At 37.2% G+C, this 17,628-nt stretch overlaps 1 protein-coding gene across 5 annotated transcripts in view; it reads right to left on the reverse strand.

The window, feature by feature from the left end:
- ENOX1 (ecto-NOX disulfide-thiol exchanger 1) overlaps window positions 1-17,628 on the reverse strand; it is a 365,131-nt gene that overhangs the window by 60,348 nt on the left and 287,155 nt on the right. For 4 of the 5 annotated variants that reach the window (XM_085215817.1, XM_085215815.1, XM_085215816.1 and 1 more), the window contains 2 exons: window positions 6,376-6,482; window positions 2,816-2,933 (listed from right to left, as the gene is read on the reverse strand). The exons of the other annotated variant lie outside the window; for it this stretch is intronic. In XM_085215817.1, the coding sequence (XP_085071943.1) occupies window positions 2,816-2,933; window positions 6,376-6,482 (225 nt within the window). The remainder of the gene's footprint in view (window positions 1-2,815; window positions 2,934-6,375; window positions 6,483-17,628) is intronic. 5 annotated transcript variants of the gene reach the window in all.

Genomic DNA, 17,628 nt, shown 5'->3' on the forward strand with positions numbered 1-17,628 from the left:
AAAACATCATGCAGATTTCTAACAAACAATGCAAATTGCTCTACTGCAAGACTTAATACCTTCCACAACTTGAAAAAAAGGACACAGACCACTTTTACTAACAGCTTTTTCATTATCTGTCCCAAATACCTGGAATTTGCAGTGAGGAGCTGTGAAATACTCAGCACCACAGTATCTAAAAATGCTTGTAGATGTGGTGTTATTTCTGAATGAAAAAGGTTTGACTAACAGAAAAAATTACATTGGAGGACTGCTGAAACTATAGACTTCATAAGACAGAATGAGGTCCTAGGAATCAATCTGATTTGTTGAAATAATTTGAAATTATACCTTCACAGACCTTGATTTAACTAGGCGAATTAATGAAAAAAAGATCTGACACCAGTGTGGGAGTCAGGGGGAATGTCTGTCACCTGTTGTGGATTTGGGAATGGTAACCTCCCAGAGATATTCTTTCTACTTTCAAGTAGATGGTGAAATGCATTGGCCAAGCTGAAAAGTAAACTCCACAGGAAAATCCTTAGAATAGCAGTCCAAAACTCTGGAATTATCCAAATCAATTCATCATGTCTGGTTGCTCCAGACATTTTTGGATTTAGACTTTCAAGCATTTATGTATACATTCTGTCCTTGAATTGAACAGAGACAATATATTCCTTGGTTACTCAAGCTCTGCCCTCCCCACGGTTAACTGTTCAGGCAAACATTACAAGAGAAGGGGTTAAAAATAAGGAAAGTGACAGTGTTTTCTCATCGTGCAGAATTGTTTCTTTGTCATGAAAGACTCCTAATAAAAGACATTCTTTGTAAAACAGAGGTGACAATGAATAGAAATAGCCACTCCAGTGATACAAAGGAGTGATTCTTTAAGAAAATAAGGCCAACACCAATAATAATTTAAAAAATACTGTACATAAAAATGAAAAATAAATGCCCTTCTCTCACTTTCTTTTCATTTGTCCGTATTTTATATACAATAACTTCAAGTTCCTCATATTGTCAGTGGCAAATGAATCAAACCTACTTGCTTGACTTGAGAGTGGAATGTTAGAAGAAAGCTATAAAACATAATTTTAGAACTGGAGGACTGTATGTATGCAGCAGGCTGGATCATCTCCACTAAGATCAAGAGGATGATGAATGGTAGAATGGACAATGATGGACAAATACTCAAGTGGATTCACACTGCCAAATTTTGATTTAGTTTGCAACAGTTCTGTATTTGCTGCTCTCATCACTGAGTGGTGTCAAGTGCCACGTTATAACAATACAAATAAATGGAAGTAGTTTGGTACACAGTAGAAATCTCAGATATCAAGGCGTTTGACAGAAACGTCCTTTTTTACAGAAGAAAAACAAACATGCTTTCTTATTTGTGATGTCATTAATCAGAGGCAAAAAGAATGACCTGCATACTCAGCCCTAGGCATGCATATGTTAAACCCAGCTATATATATCAGTTATATAACTGATAAGTATGACAATTCAAAACATCATTACTCCTTTTCTGGAGTGCAAGCTGTTTGTATTCTTGACTCTATCTTCCTATTGTTAATTCTAGTGACTTCTCTCCACAAGATTGGACATAGTCAAGGTAAAATGATAAGACATTCAAAACAATCTCTGATTGCTAGCAGTGCTCTGCCTGCAGATACCCGCTGTCTCAGCTTCACACTAATGGTCTCTAGAAATTTCAAATCCACATAGTAAAACAAGCAAAAAATTAAGGCTATCTATTAGAGGTTTTATTGATGCATTTTTTCTTTTAGAAAAAACATTAGTTCTCCCTTCAAGGGAAATACTTCAGTAAAACTTTATTCACTAGAATGATGGTCCTTTCTTCAGTCTTTAATTCTGGAGTCATTTGAACTCACCACACAGTATTTTGAGGAGTCAGTTTGTCTATGAACACTTCAACTCATTGAAGGGTTCTTTCCTTTCTGAATATGGTGCCTACACATAGAAGTATAGACCAAACTCGTCCTCTTCAGACTCAAGGTTTCTTTTTTTACTACTTTCTCCTTCACCTTCTGTAAAGCTCACTGCTAGCTAGCAGTTCACAGTTTTGCTTTGGCTTCAGCTTCTGTAAATTTTCTTTCTGAAGATAAGTTTCCTGCTAGCTACTCCCAACTTCATCAGCCAATGCTAAGAAAACAAGCAAAGGTTCCATCCAGATCATGTTACCAGTAATTTAGTGAGCCAACTCTATACCAAGCACTGGGTAGCTTGGGTATACTCATAAGAGGCTGAAAAAGTTGCTCTGCTTTCCAAATATTACAAGCACCATAGTTCTTTCTTTCATGATAGCCATCTAATACATATCAGATTAATGCAATACACAGTACTGTATTGCAAAATACGTACTGTTTAAATCCAATTCCACAAAACACAGTTAAAATTGTATAGTCTATTTGTTAGAGAGGCTCTATATTACTGTATACTTACTGCTGGGAATGGTAAGGCTTAGAGAATACTGACTGTAATAGAAACTTCAATGGTCCCATAGTAAGATAGTTTTGACAACCATGGAATAAAACTGTATTATGCAGGATTGCAAACAGTGTACTAAAGACACATGATACTTTCAACCATGGGCAGAATTGGAGAGTTTTCGTCACTGTATATCATAGCAGGCAAGAGAAACCTCATAGAGACAGCTTGTACCATTCAGACAACTAGTTTATGAGGATTTAAAATCAGATACTGTTTTATATAATCAGCTATTAATTTGTCACTTCTCATATGTAAGTTTTTGTTTGCTTTTAAAACAACAGCTGTATGTACTTGGAGACATTATAGTGGGATTTGGCTTTACCTGAATCATCTACTCTCAGCTTTTTACTGGGATTGTCACCACTGTCATCATCAGACATTTCCATCTCCTCTTCCCGGCGAATTCCCATGAGCTGTTCACTGTGAGCATTTCGGAGCTCCTAAAATCCAAAATGATCTTTTGTCAGTATTAACTTCCATAAAGTCACCACTTTATCAGTAGTATCTGTTTTTTAAAACCACTCTGATTTTTAATTATACATAATTTGTCATTGTAATGTTATGTAGTTGCCTATGAATACTTATAGGAACAGTATCATGAAAAATTCTTCACAAGGAAGAATAGAATTTATAAAAGGTAACACTTGGGGAAAACGAGAGAGAAAATGAGTCCCCATGTCAGGTGCTCTTGAAGCAAAACACAGAAGAATGTTTTAGCAGCAGAGATAATGTTTAAAACTGATATGAATTAGTCTGATTGATAGAGAAATTGTCAGCCTTCTTAAGGTATAAAGAATTCTTGCTTTTCACTGTCACTTGGGGAAGAATTCTTCTGGTCAAATGTAGGTTTCTCTGCTAAAACTTGCTCCTACAGACATCCTTCACAGAAATGTAAAAAGCCCAAGCACTTTGGGCAATTCACATCCATCATGTAACTATCAAATATCAGATTAACTGCACTCTAAAACTGCCTAGTTCTCCCCACTGACTGTAAGGGCAGCTGGGAGCAGTCAGTGGTGATGGAGCAACCTATATTTTAAGTGCTTGATGCTGACCAAAGCAGTCTCTCCTCCATCCCCCAATGCCCAGATTGCCTTGGATTTGAAAGACTCAGCCTGACAGCACTGTCCTGAAAGTTTCTGCATCGTGATGGGAGACAACTACTTGGTGTCTAGGTGACTGCCACAAGGGCATGCAGCAAGAATCCAGTGCGTGTCTCCTTGGGGAAAGGATCATCAGATTTGAGGGCTTTGTGGGAGTCTAGACAGTCTTTGTTCCCAGCAGAAAGGCTGGCATTGGTGCAGTGGCTGGCTTTTTAAAGGCAGCACTGAGAAGATTGAGAGAACTCTATTTTGTCCTAATAATCCTGTCAGGTGTAACACGGGGATGATGCACCGTGATTAGTGTAGGCCTTTTCAGCCTGCAGACAGCTAATTTTTCTGCCAACAAAGAGCCTAATTCCCAAAGAGGTGGTTTGAAATCTTCGAAACAAGGAAGAGGCTCAAAAAAGGAGAAAATGGAATTGAAGAGCCCAACCACGGCTCCACGCAATTAACAATAAGCCGTCAGTGAGGGACTGTGTGAAAAAGAAAAGGCGTTTCCCTTGAGCTGCGCCCATGGTTCATAAGGAGATCTCAAATACTCTGATAAATGTATACATGCCCGTTAATCACAGCAAAGGCAAGGAGGCTAATTAGTGGGCGTTCTACATCAAAGTGATTTCAGATTTAAAAAAAAAAAACAAAAACACAACAGACTGAAGTGATTAATTGTCAACCAGTATCTCACTCGATAAGTGACACGTCTGGAAGAAATTAGCAAGCTTATTTCTTCATTGGAAAATGCCACTTGCACTCTTTTTTTTCTGGGGAATACTGACTACATACGTGAGCAGACAGAAGGTTCCCTCCCCTTTATTCCCTCCTAAAGAGGATACAAATGGCCTTGATACTTCAATTTCTACATTATCAGTAAAGCCAATGATCTTCCATGGAGAATACTAATGTGCATTACTGTTTGCTTTGTGCTTGGTTTTCTATTAAAACTTTCCTAAAGTCTGAAAAAAAGGGAAGGTGATCAGGTAACTAACAAATCAGCAGATAATGGTTAGACTGTATCAAAGCTAAATCAAAGCTGTAATTTGGTACATTTCCATCGTATTTCACATCTGAAAAACAGGCATTTCTAAAACATATCGTCTTACTGAGAGACTTTGCATGTTTTTGAATTGCTTTTATTATCCTATTCTCCTCTTTTTAGAAAAACAAAAGACAATAATACTTGAAAAAGCAAGTAGTAAGTTAACATTTCTGGAAAGATCAACTCTTAAACATTTTCTTCTATTGAACATTTATTTATTTGTCTATTTGCTCTATTTTGTAGCCAGCAAATCAATGATACACCATATCCCTATATGGAAAGTTAGTTTAAGAAGGGATAGTCTTAGCATAATTGAAATAAACTACTAACAAATCATAATTTTCATACCTTTCAGAAAGATAAGACAAATATCAGCCCCCAGCTTCCCAGCTTCCAATTAAACCAAGGCTTTAACCACTACTTTTATGAAATATTGTGAACAAAATGCAAAATACAGTTTGTACCAATAAATTATGCTAACATTTTATTTTAAGTGTCCCATTATTGTGAAGTCATTTGGTATTCACCATAATAGTGCCGATAATAAAGAATTCATTTGGTATTCATGTGGATGTTACATTTAGTGCCATTGGTATTCAACTGTAATTTAGCATTAGTTAATGGGCACTTAAAATGTTATCCAAATGATTTATATCACAGCACTTAGTGTTTCTCAAACTAAGTGTACAACACTCATTTTCCAAGTGTACTACAAAATAATTAAATAAGTGCACCTTACCTTCTAAAGTTTTTATTTTGAGACAGAAAAATCATTTAGAGGACTGTGATACTAATAATCGACATACTGTATTATGTGAAGGTAAGCCGACTGCGTGTAAGTTGCTCATATTAAAAAAAAAAAAAAAAAAAAAAAAAAAAGAAAAAGAAAGAAAGAAAGAAAGAAAACAAAGACAGTGGTACTTACTTTTTAAAATACAGGTTCATAGCGTATATACTGAATTAAAAAAACAAAGCTGGATGACCAAAACATAAGATGAGGTCTGTTGCTTCCCTTGCTGCCACTTGCAGCAAGCAGAGTTTGAATCTCAGTTCCTCTGCTCATGCTTATGACAGTCACACATGCATGTTCCCACATTGCTAACTCTGCATGGCATTATGATTACATTTATACTCTTTGCAAGCAATATACTTAGAATCAATACAAATGATTTATCTACTTTAGTAAAGAAAAATATAAAACAAATGGGAAGGAGTATGTCGTAATTCTGGACTGAATATGCTCAAGACTTTATTTAAGAAAGAAATTCTCTTACTTTATTTTCTGGCAAAGTTACTTTAGAATGACCATGTGATGGTACAACCAGAAAAAAATCTGTGCTACAGAATCCTCCTTTAGAAATCAGACCACGATGACTCCTAAAAAGATGTTTTTCTTTAATAATTCTTAATTCTCTTCTTAGTTGAAAAATAACGTTACTAATTTCACTACTTTAGTTCATTATTTTAGATAGTAAACATATTCCTCCAACGATCTCCCAAATCTTGCATGAAAAATAAAAACACACTGCTCTCTGTCTTAGAATTATTTAATGACTGTTATCCTTATGAGAGCAATGGGAAAAATTCATACTGTAGATGAGATTGTAAAACGGCCAGTTGATTAACAGCTAAAATGGCAGCTGTAAATATTGCTGAATACACTATGTCCACCTACAATCACACTCGCTCTGTGTCAATCCAGCTGTGAGATGATGGATAGAAAGTAATAATAAAATCACCAACCTCAGAATGCTTTCGCCAAATGTCTATGTTCTTTCGCTGGGCTTTCGAGAAATGGTCCCAAGCTTTTTGTCTGGTAGAAGCGTTGAAAACGGCGACAATCTGCTCAACTTTGGTGAACAAGGAAGTCAAACAAGACAAGCAATTTATGTTGTGATCACTATAGAGAAGCAAAGCAAAGACACTAGGAGTCTATGGATGATGTCATTACTGAAACAACATCATCAATATCCATCCAATGATGTGTCTTTTGTACTTACATTTTATCAATGTTGGAGATGTCTCCCTTCAAGTCTGTCTCCACAACTTTAGCCTACACAGCTTATAACCACGTACCAAAGAACATGCATGCAGCTGCTTCCCAGTGATGTCTGCTATTATTTTCTGTGCAGTCACATGCCTTTATGTGTGCGGATATAGGCATGTGACTATAGGCATGAAACCCAAGGCATAAACCTGACGTAATCCCCCGTGGCAGCTACCTGTAGATGAGTAGAATGTGCAAATGAAAGCATGAAAAACAAGCAGGATCTGCTCTCAAGTGTGGGACAGTGGGAATTTGGCAGCAGGTAGGAAGGGCTAAATCACATTTAAATGCTACATGCTGTAGCAGCAGCTTCTGCTTCTCTTTTATTTAATATATAGAAGCTCACCTGTGCTAGCTCATTTCCTCTCACATCCATGGTGTACTCTTTTTATATATATGAATGGTTACATTTTTCTGCTTTCAAGGAAGATATGTGAAATGGGCTTCCCTCATTCAACTCTAATGAATTCATTCTGAAGCCAGACATCATTGTATAGGGCAATTGTCAATGATGATACTTAAGTTTTTAACTGCTTCTTCATCTTAAACCAGAACGTCTTTTCCCAACTCTCTTGTCTTTCTCTTCACATCAGTTACAAGCAATGCTGTCCTTCCAAAACAGTGACCTGACTCAAAATGATTTGGCTGAGATGTAAGTTGCCTTGATCTTGGCACAGTTGACTACAAGACCTCTGGATTCTTGGGCTGAAATATTGTTCACTCTGTTTTGTAAAGCTTTGCTTGCAGTGCCTCCTTCTCCCCTTCTTCATTGAAAGAGAAAGTAGCAGAATGCTATAATGACCTCTGATCCAGTCTCTCACTGAGTTGACTGCAGTCTTCTCTCCTTCACTCCTCAAATCACAGATGTGAAAGATCCTGCTATATATAACAATCTATTATTCCTAAAATGGTGAGCTCACTTTGTAAGTCAGTAATAGATCTTTCACCTCTACATCTGGAAATTAATCACATTCATTTATTTTATTCTTTTTTACCTCTATACAGGTTCCTTCCAGATTCAGGAGGTAGTAGCAAAGTGAAGGCTGGTATCTTTTCTCAGATGAGACATAGGATACAAGGAAATTGCCTTAAATTGCACCAGGAGAGTTTTAGATTGGTTATTAGGAAGAACTTTGTGGTTAGGGTGGTTAAGCATTTGAATAGGCTTCCCAGGGAAGAGGTATAGTCCTCACCCCTGGTGGTATTTAAGAAATGTGTGGATGTGGTATTAAAGGACATGTTTTAGTGGTGACCTTGGTATTGATAGATGACAGTCGGATGTGATAATCTTAAGGGTTTTTTCCAACCTAAATGATTCTACAATGCCATACAGGGGAAGATTTTATTTGCAATCTTCTGGGTTACTTAATTAACTTCTAAAGATACAGAAGTACATCTTCTATTAAAAGTAAATTTTATATGTTTATACTAACAAAGTTGCTTCAAAATGATGATCTGATCCATTTGTGATTCCTATAAGTTTCAGTTGGAGATATGATAATTTCAGCATATTAGAATTTGCTTGGAGTGGAGGTGGATGCATCAACAAAGTAATGCAGCGTACACTTTTCAATTAATTTCAAAAGAATGAAAATGCTGAAGCACTCTATTATTACGTGTGTAGAAACTGAGGCTAGAATTTAATTACTGTCACTGTGTTGATGACCCCGGTGCTCAGAAAATCTTGCTTAATTAAAAGTCTGTTTTTAGTTTGCAAGTGGAAATTCAAGTAGAAAAGATTGACAAAGATATATGGAAGATCTGGTTTCCCATTTTACACTAATGGGTATTAATGTGATCATACGAAGTTTGAAAAACATTTGAACTTTGAAGTGTTTAATTTGCATTCTGTGAACAGGTGCTAAGATTTAACAAAAGTCATTATATGATCGTTTTAGAAACTATCCTCAATGGAACACCAGACAGCAGGTGTTAAAGAGTTTTTTGTGCATAACTGCAACAGACAAAAAGGAGAGCACAAAAGGGATCTCCTTCACTTACTTAACTCTCAAATATTTGAAAGAAAAAAAATGGTTGGATACTATGAGTACTAGATGTTAAAAACCAAGGAATATAGAGAAATATCACCCAGTGGGCTACAAACGATGATAAGGGAAACAGAAGGAAGAATAATGAATGCCCTTCATAATTCATGTGATGATTAACAACACCTACGATTTAGAAATTTCTTTGTACCTGCTGTTAGGTAAAGTTACCCTTTTGTTCTTCTCATACTTTAGTGCTTATTGTGCTCAATTTGCTTCACTTTTGAAAGGATGGGTGTGAAAACAAAGTCAGATTCTGAGATCAGCCAAGAGTCCTGAGGGTCATGGAAGCTCTGACTTTGAGACTTAGAGGAAATTATTTTTGTGGCCTTATGGAAATAAATAATCATCTATGTCAAACACCAATGTCTCGCTTTTATGTATTCAAAGAAATTATTAGCATATATACAGCAATTATACACAGCATGTTAGGCTATGGAGTATTACAAACAATGGTTAGGTAACATCAAAAATAAAAGGTCTCTAAGCATTACATTAGAGCTAAAGAGCAGCCGAGACAATGGTTAGGACATAGTTCAACAGTACAGGAAAGTGTCTTCATGTCTTCCTGTACTACACCAAAATCCTGAATTACTGTTTCATGAGATACCAGTCTAGTATACACCCTTCTGGTCTGACCATTCTGCCTGGTCACATTTATTTGTAGGTTAATTCAAGCTGCATTAAGATTCATTTACTCTCTCATAAACTATCTGTAAGCTTAAAACAGGAATAAGTCTTGCACTCTGGTAACTGATAGAAAAGACATAATGTACCCCCCCCGACTGAGATCAATTCTGATAATAACTAGTTTAGCAGCACACACTTATGAGGGGAAACCAGGAGTCAGTTGAGCTCTCCAGACAACATATTCCTCCTTCCGTAAGATTTGGCCAAAGAGAAGTCCCACAATTTGGGCTGCTATCTGGAGAATCTGAGTGAAGCAGTTGTTCCCAGCCTAGCTGCTGGCCATGATTTTCAGACCATCTCTTGAACTCCAGAAGGAAATTTTCAAAATGAAGTAACAGATCTTGCCTATATTTCTATGACACCTTGAGCTCTAGGATGCACTTTACTATCAACTGTGACTAGTAAGAAGAATTATTAATTAGCATGAAATATTCATTGTCAAACATCTGTTGTTAAGTTCTATGCTGTATCAAATTTTCATTGACCATATGCAAAGCTATTTCCTTACTAAATTTGGTTTTTAAAAAAAACACTTTGTTCTGGAAGGGTCCAAGCTATGTCATTGTTTTTTCTATGAATATAACCTAGAATGTGTAGGTAATTGCATCTTTCCTAATGAATTATTCTGTGCCTGGTAATTTATGTTGCATGTTTCAGACAAAAGATTTTAGGTAATTGTTTTTCTTCTGATTTATAAACAGTTGATAAGACCCAAATATCTAAGCTTAAAGTGATGTGGAACTGTCACTGTCTAATGACTGCAGTGTAACTGCAATTTTATTAGAGGTGTAGGCTTTAATAAACTTATTACATGAAAGTTTAGATCTCTGTTTTTGTTACCATAAAAGATGTCACAGGAACAGGGTATTTTATCAAGTGTAAATGTAAAAACAACCTGAAAAAACTAGGAACAACAAGAATACTTTAAATTATGCCAGTAGGAATTGCAATAAAAATAGGATTGCTGTCTCTTCATGGCAAGAGAAAATTTGATAGTTTGCTTGAAAATGACACTACCAGAGGAAAACAGAAAGAAATGCGAACCAATGTACTGCCTTATCTGTACTTCAAGAGGTAGAAAGAAAACTTTTAGCCATTCTTACATTTATCAAGCAGACTATTTTAAATATGATTAAGTGAAGGCTGAAATTCTTCCTTGTGTTCAGGAGACAAGAGGGATCCAATTTTTCCCTTGCTGAACATGTTATCAGCTGCCATGTATGCATATTATTTTTAATTTCTTGTATTCAGTAATAAAGAACATCAGCAACTGAATGTTTTATGACATCACACAATAAAAAAGTGACAAAATAGAAACTGAAACATGATGTGTTAAAATAAAAACAAGAGATCTTCACTGGAAGATAAAATAATCAGATTTGATACAGAATTTCACTTCAAATTCCACCAATTACGGATACAGGATGAAAACGACCTTGCACTAAACTGCTGTAAGTGCAAGAATAGAACATATGGTAATTTAGCTCAGAAAAATTCTGTAAGAGCATGACAGCTGACACGCAGAATGAAAGAAAAATTCCACCCATAAAATTACAGTGTAAAGGAAACTGTAGTAGTTTCCTTTACAATGTTATACAGATTTGCAGCATAAGGAGAATATAGAGATGGCGTGGTTTGGGTCAGAAGCCTTGTTGCTGAATTCTGAGTAAGTTGGAGCCTGCCAATCAACTTGGCTCCAAGCCCAGCAAACCAAGGAATTACAGTAGTCAAGGCTAGATGCTGTAAGTGAATGAATTAGAGTCTCCAGGTCAGTTTTGGATAGAAAGAAGCTTGTTTCTGGCAACAGTCCTGAAAGGCATTTGGTGAATACTGAACAGACCTTAGTACTGTGTACCAAAAATACAGTGCATATAGGAGAATGATAGGTGACATCAATAGAGAAACCGCAATTAGATTGAACTATAATGAAAGAAATACATTTTTTTAATTAATCTGAACCAAATCTTCGGCCTCTTGGTTATGATACTGTTTACTTTTGAAAAGTAACTTATTTTTCACTCATCCAAACTGAAAACCTGCAGGCCCTCCCTGCTATCCAATTCACATGCAAAAAAGTGAGAAACTGAAGTAGCTGCCTCAGACTAGCAAAGGAAGGAATAACTGAAGTTGGAAATATCGCCCTGGAAAAGACTGTGATGCAAGGAACGGGGTGTAGTATTAAATATACATGTATATATATAAATATATACAATGGTCATCAGCTCCATGTATATGCAAATGCCATTACTGATTTTTATAATGAACGCATAGACTTTGACAGCTATGCAGAAAGACTCACCTACTACAATTAAAATGAAAACCTTCTTAGGTTTGTGTTGTTTTTTTTTTTAACAAAAGAAATAAAAAATCAAGAAAAAAAAAACTTCATGGGCATCAAAAAGAAGGTGAACTGTGACTGCAATACATTAAAAAAATCAGCCTATTGTTTGGTTTTCTTGCTGGTCTGGGTGGCTGGAGGTTCCTTAAGATATAGCCTGTTACCATTCTTTCATCTAACTCAGACTGGTACCTGCAATATGCTGTTGGGGGTTATTAAGAGATTGAGTAGGTAGCAGTGGTCTATACCAGACTGATGCAGAAATCACAGAATCACAGAATAATAGGGCTTGGGAGGGATCTTTGGTGATCACTGAATTCAATCCCTCTGCTAAAACAAGGTTCCCTATAATAGCTTGCATGAGAAAATGTCCAGGTTGGTTTTTATTATCTCCAGAGAAAATGACTCCACAACCTCTCTAGGCAGCCTGTTCCAATGGTCCAAAGTAGTTTTTCCTCATGTTCACACGGAACTTCCTATGTTCCACTTTGTGCACATTGCCCCATGATTTGTCACTTGGCACTGCTAAAAAGAGCCCAGCCCCTTCCACTTGGCTCCTGCCCTTTAGATATTTATAATCACTGATAAGATTCTCCCTCAGCCTTCTTTTCTCCAGGCTGAACAGTCCCAGGTGTCTTAGCCTTTCATAATGGATATGTTCCAGTCTTCTAGTCATCTTTGTGGCCCTCTGCTGGACTCTTCCTAGGATACTCCTGTCTTTCTTGAACTGAGGAGTCCAGGACTAGAGACAGTACTCCAGATGTGGCCACACCAGGGCAAAGTAGAGGAGGAAGATCACCTCCCTCAAACTCCTGGCCACACTCATTTAATACACCTCAGGATACCACTGGCCTTCTTGTTGACGAGGGCACGCCGCTGGCTCATGGCCAACCCTGTCTTCTACTGAGACCTCCAGGTCTTTCTCTGCAGAGTTCCTTTCCAGCATGTCAGCCCCTCTCTTGTATTGATGCATGGGGTTATTCCTCCCCAGATGTAGGACTCCACAATTGCCCTTGTCAAACCTCATCCTGTTTCTCTCCACCCAAGTGTCTGATCTACCCAATAAATTATTTTTCACAGTGTGATAAGCAGATTCTACCACTTAGATGACGGAAAATACCATAAATGTTTGTCCCACAACATACATGATAATCTTTTGCTTTGTAAAAATATCTAACTTCAGCGTTAATAGTGGTTCTTTTCTTTCCTTCTTTTTTTCAGCTAAGAAACACAGTGATGAAAAGTGAAAGAAGGAGTATTACGGGGATAAGAAAAACTCAAATTTTCAGGATTTATACTGAAACCTCCACGGTTTCTTGCTTGAGGTTAAATATCAACAATTAATGGTTATAGAAAAGGGAAAATACTCCTTATCATACTTGAAAATAAAAATATATGCTTTGATTAAATAGAGCCCAGTTTGCCTTGCAAGGTATTGCTGGAAATTCTGTCTACAAAATAAGCTTAGAAAATCTTTTAGGTTGTGAAATGTGGTTTAATTTACAGAAAAGAAACTGACAGCTTGATGTAATAGCAAGTGCTGGCACTGAGCCATGTGATAAATCACTTGCACTCAACAAGACCACTTCACCTCCATGTCATTTCTCAACAAACAGGAACCTGATGTTAGGCCAGCACAATCCAGGAGGGCAGGTACAAATGTATTATACCTGCTCTTTTAATGCCACCCTCTTATATTACATAACTGATTTTATGGACCTTGTGCTGACATCCAGAAAACAAAAGCAAGTAAAAAGCAAAAAACCAACCCACACCATCACACATACAAGAAAGAAAACAAAAGCAACAAAAACAAACAAACAAACAAACAAAAAATCCCACGTATACACAAAAAAAAACCAACCTGGAAGTCTTACCAATTCAGAGGAAGATTAAGTCAATGCTACTTTCCTCATCGCTTTGACAAGACTGTAAGCCTACCCCTAGCTTTCCCCAATGCACTGTATTTAATTAGTTGTTCTTACTGTTGTTTTTGGTTTGCTGGACCTTTTTTCAGTTCTCAGATTTAAAAATAGCAGAAGTAGGAACAACCGTTTTTCCAATCTTATCCTCAGAAGAAAAAACCTCAAATACAAACAAACAAAACAGAACAAAACAAATAATTAAAAAAACAACAACAACAAAAAAAAACAAACACCTTGAGATAAACTGAAGAACTGAGATGATGAGTGAAATCTAAGCAGATCCAACAAAGTGAAATGACTCCTTCTAAGTGATAATTTGCTGGGGATCTTGCAGCTTACAATGCTCCCTGGAGATAAGGAGGGCTATATTTGTTTCAAGCATAATATGATTTCCTTTGCTGAAGCAAGCAAGCAGAACAAAAAAAAAAGTCTCACACATTTTTCTGTGGGAACATTTACTTCTCCATTTGCTGCCATATCTTATGTTCCCCTGTCCACCATGAGTTGTCCCCTTCTCTTTTTTTGTTTACTGCCTCTTTTTTCATCTTAATAAATGATTTTTGCTTCCTTTTGATGGAAAATTCCATCTTTCTCTCCCACTCACTCTATCCCTTTCCCAAACTCCCATCATTTCCTGCCCCTCTAACACCTCTGTCATCATCACAAATGATACCATATGGGACAAATCCAATGACTGGAAATGAAGCAAGAGTACCTACTGAAGGAAGTAAATATTTCAACCAAACATAGTTGCATAGATTATTAATGTTTTTATTTTCAAGGTTTCTTCATTCACTAATAAGCGGTCTAAACAATTTTAGATGTGCAAGTTTCTCTAACCCTACACAGAAAGACAGCTTAAGTACAAGTGCAGATTTCCATGTGAATCAAGAACATGCCTCCTTACTTTGAACCTTCCTATATGACCTAAGAGATCCTACAGGATCCAGGTAAGTGGGATGAATTGTTAAAATGGTGTCTTAAACACAAATCTCTTGGGAGATAGAGCTTTTATTCTTCTGTAAAGCAGCATGCATATTTAATGGTCTACATGAAGAAAAAAAAATGTGTTAAAAATAACAGGACAAGAGCTTTTGCTGAAATTCTGGCTGCACATAAATCGATACCAAGATTCCTATTGACTTCAGGTGGAGTGAAAGCTTACAGACAATGGAAGAAACAAAGCAATCCAAGGAAAATGAAGCACAAAGGAGGAAGCTATCTGAAACACTACAGGTTGCAACCACAAAGGCTTATAATGCCAGAAAATGGCGAAGAATTATAAGAATGTGAGACAAAACAGAAACAGAGTCTTTCATGTCTATTCTCTGTCACAGCAGACGCATCCAAGATAGAAATGCTTTTCAGAACATGTGTATGCTAGACAGGAAATGGGAGGACAAGTAAAGAAGAATAGAGATACCCAGCTGAGATTTACTGGACAAATTATCAGTATAGAAGCAAGCAAACAGCATGCCTACTAAATGAGCTAATCAAAAAGTACTGGATGGGTTGTGGAGGTTATTTTGTACTTAATATTTTTTTTAGAAGTACACTAAAGTAGAACATAATAGTGGCAACTAATGACAGGAATGATTAATGTTTTTATTTATATTATAGTGGCACTCTATGACACCAACTGAGATCTGGGCTGCACTGTAAAAACACATTATATGACTCAATCTTTTTCACAAAGAGCTTAATGATGACCTAAAAATTGCATACAAAGTAAGCTCCTATTTTTGAATTAGTCATTGGCAAAAGAAAGAAAAAAAGACTGTAAGACTGAACAATTAAAGAGCATGAAAATCCATTTAAAAGTTGTTATTAATGCAGAGCAATTGAAAGAATACTCAGAAAACATGAATGCATATAAAAAGTCTGACTGCTAAGCGAATTTTAACTATCATGCTTACAATATCTGTAATGAAACCAGTTTCATTTATAGTACTAAGAGAATATACTAAAGGGTTCAAAGATTACTGGCAAAAAAGAACTGTGATACTGCATTTAAAGCAAATCTGATAAGATGGTAATTTTAGTAATCACCAATGTGTCAGTGAAAATGCTACCTTTTCAAAAGTAAAAGAGGAACTTTTGAAGTGAAATTAGGAAGAAAAACAAAACTTACTTATTCCAATCTCCTTTTGAGAAAATCTCAAAAAAGATTTTTAATAATTTTATTCCTTTTTTTATATTGAAATTTAGATTATATCTGTGACTGCATTGGTAATGTTAAAGCAGATTAAATCATATCCAGAGAGATCAGAGAATGAAAATGAACTGTCCGAAACTAAGGATAATTTTATTCAATCTGTTCAGAATACATCTACTCTCCATCATATTTGAAAAGTTGTGGCTGTCAGGCAAAGTCCCAATGACTGGAAAAAAATAAATATTATTCCCATTTTTAAAAACTGGAGAAAGTAAGACCAGTGAACAACAGGCCAGCGAGCTTTGTGTCTGTGCCTGGGAAGATCATGGAGCTGATTCTCCAGGAAGATATATCAAGGAACACATGAGATGAGGACGTGAACTGAGACAGCCAAGATGGGTTCACCAAGGGCAGATCATGCCTGACCAATCTGATGGCCTTCTATGATGGATTGACAACATCAGTAGAAAATGGAAGGGCAACCAATACTCGACTACCTGGACTTCTACAAGGCTTTTGGTATGGTCCTATACCACATCCTTATCTCTAAATTGCAGAAATATGGATTTGAAGGGTGGACTATTCAGAGGATAAATATTTAGTTGGATGGCCACAGTTCAGGTGGAGGCCAGTCGTGAGTGCTGTCCACTAGGGTTCTGCCTTGGGACTGCTGCTTTTCATCTATATGAACAGCTTAGACAATGGAATTGAGTGCACCCTCAACAAGTCTGATGATGACACCAAGCTGAGTAGTACAGTTGATACAACAGAAGGAAGAGATGCCATCCAGAAGGACCTGGATAGGCTTGAAAAGTGGGCCCATGTGAATCTAATGAAGTTCAACAAGGCCAAGTACAAGATGAACTTGGGTTGGGGCAATTCTAGATATGTATACAGACTGGGAGAAGAACTTGAGAGCAGCCCAGCAGTGAAGGATTTGGGGGTTCTGGCAGATGAAAAGTTGGACACGAGTCAGTGGTGTGCACTTGCAGCCTGGAAGGCCAACAGTATCCTTACATGCATCAAAAGAGGGGTGGCCAGCAGGGAGAGGGAGGGGATTGACTTCTCTACTCTGTCTTCATGATGCCTCATCTGGAGTACTACATACAGGCCTGGGGTCCCCAGTGCAAAAATAAAGATGTGGAGCTGTTGGAGTGGATCCAGACAAGGACCAGAAAGATGATGAGAGGGCTAGAACACTTCTCCTATGAATAAAGGCTGAGGGAGTTGGGGCTGCACAGCTTGGAGAAGAGAAGGCACCGGGGAGACCTCACTGTGGTCTTCCAGTAATGGAGGGGTCCTTATAAAGCAGGAGGAAGATCGACTTTTTACATGATCTGATAGTGATAGGACAAGGAGGAACAGTTTTAAACTAAAAGAGGGAAGATTTAGGTTAGATGTTAGGAAGAAATTCTTTACTCAGAGGGCAGTGAGGCACTGGCACAGGCTGCCTAGAGAAGCTGTGGGTACCCCAACCCTACAGGAGCTCAAGGTCAGGTTGGATGGGGTCCTAAGCAGCCTGAGCTGATGGGTGGCAACCCTGCACACGTCAGGGAGTTGGAATTAGATGATCTTTAAGGTGTCTTCTAACCCAAGCCATTCTATGGCTTGATATTGTCTGAATGAGGAGCTATGAGATATGGTTTAGTAGCTTGTGGTAGCAACGGTAGCGGGTGGACAGTTGGACTAGATGATCTTGTAGGTCCTTTCCAGCCCTGTGTTTCTATGATTCTTGATTCTGTGATTCTGTGATTCCGTGATTTCCCTTCAGAGTTATTTCTCTTTAAGTTCTTTTT

The sequence above is a fragment of the Meleagris gallopavo genome, chromosome 1 (assembly GCF_905368555.1).
Source record: "Meleagris gallopavo chromosome 1, MGAL_WU_HG_1.1, whole genome shotgun sequence".
In the NCBI taxonomy this organism is placed as follows: Eukaryota; Metazoa; Chordata; class Aves; order Galliformes; family Phasianidae; genus Meleagris; species Meleagris gallopavo.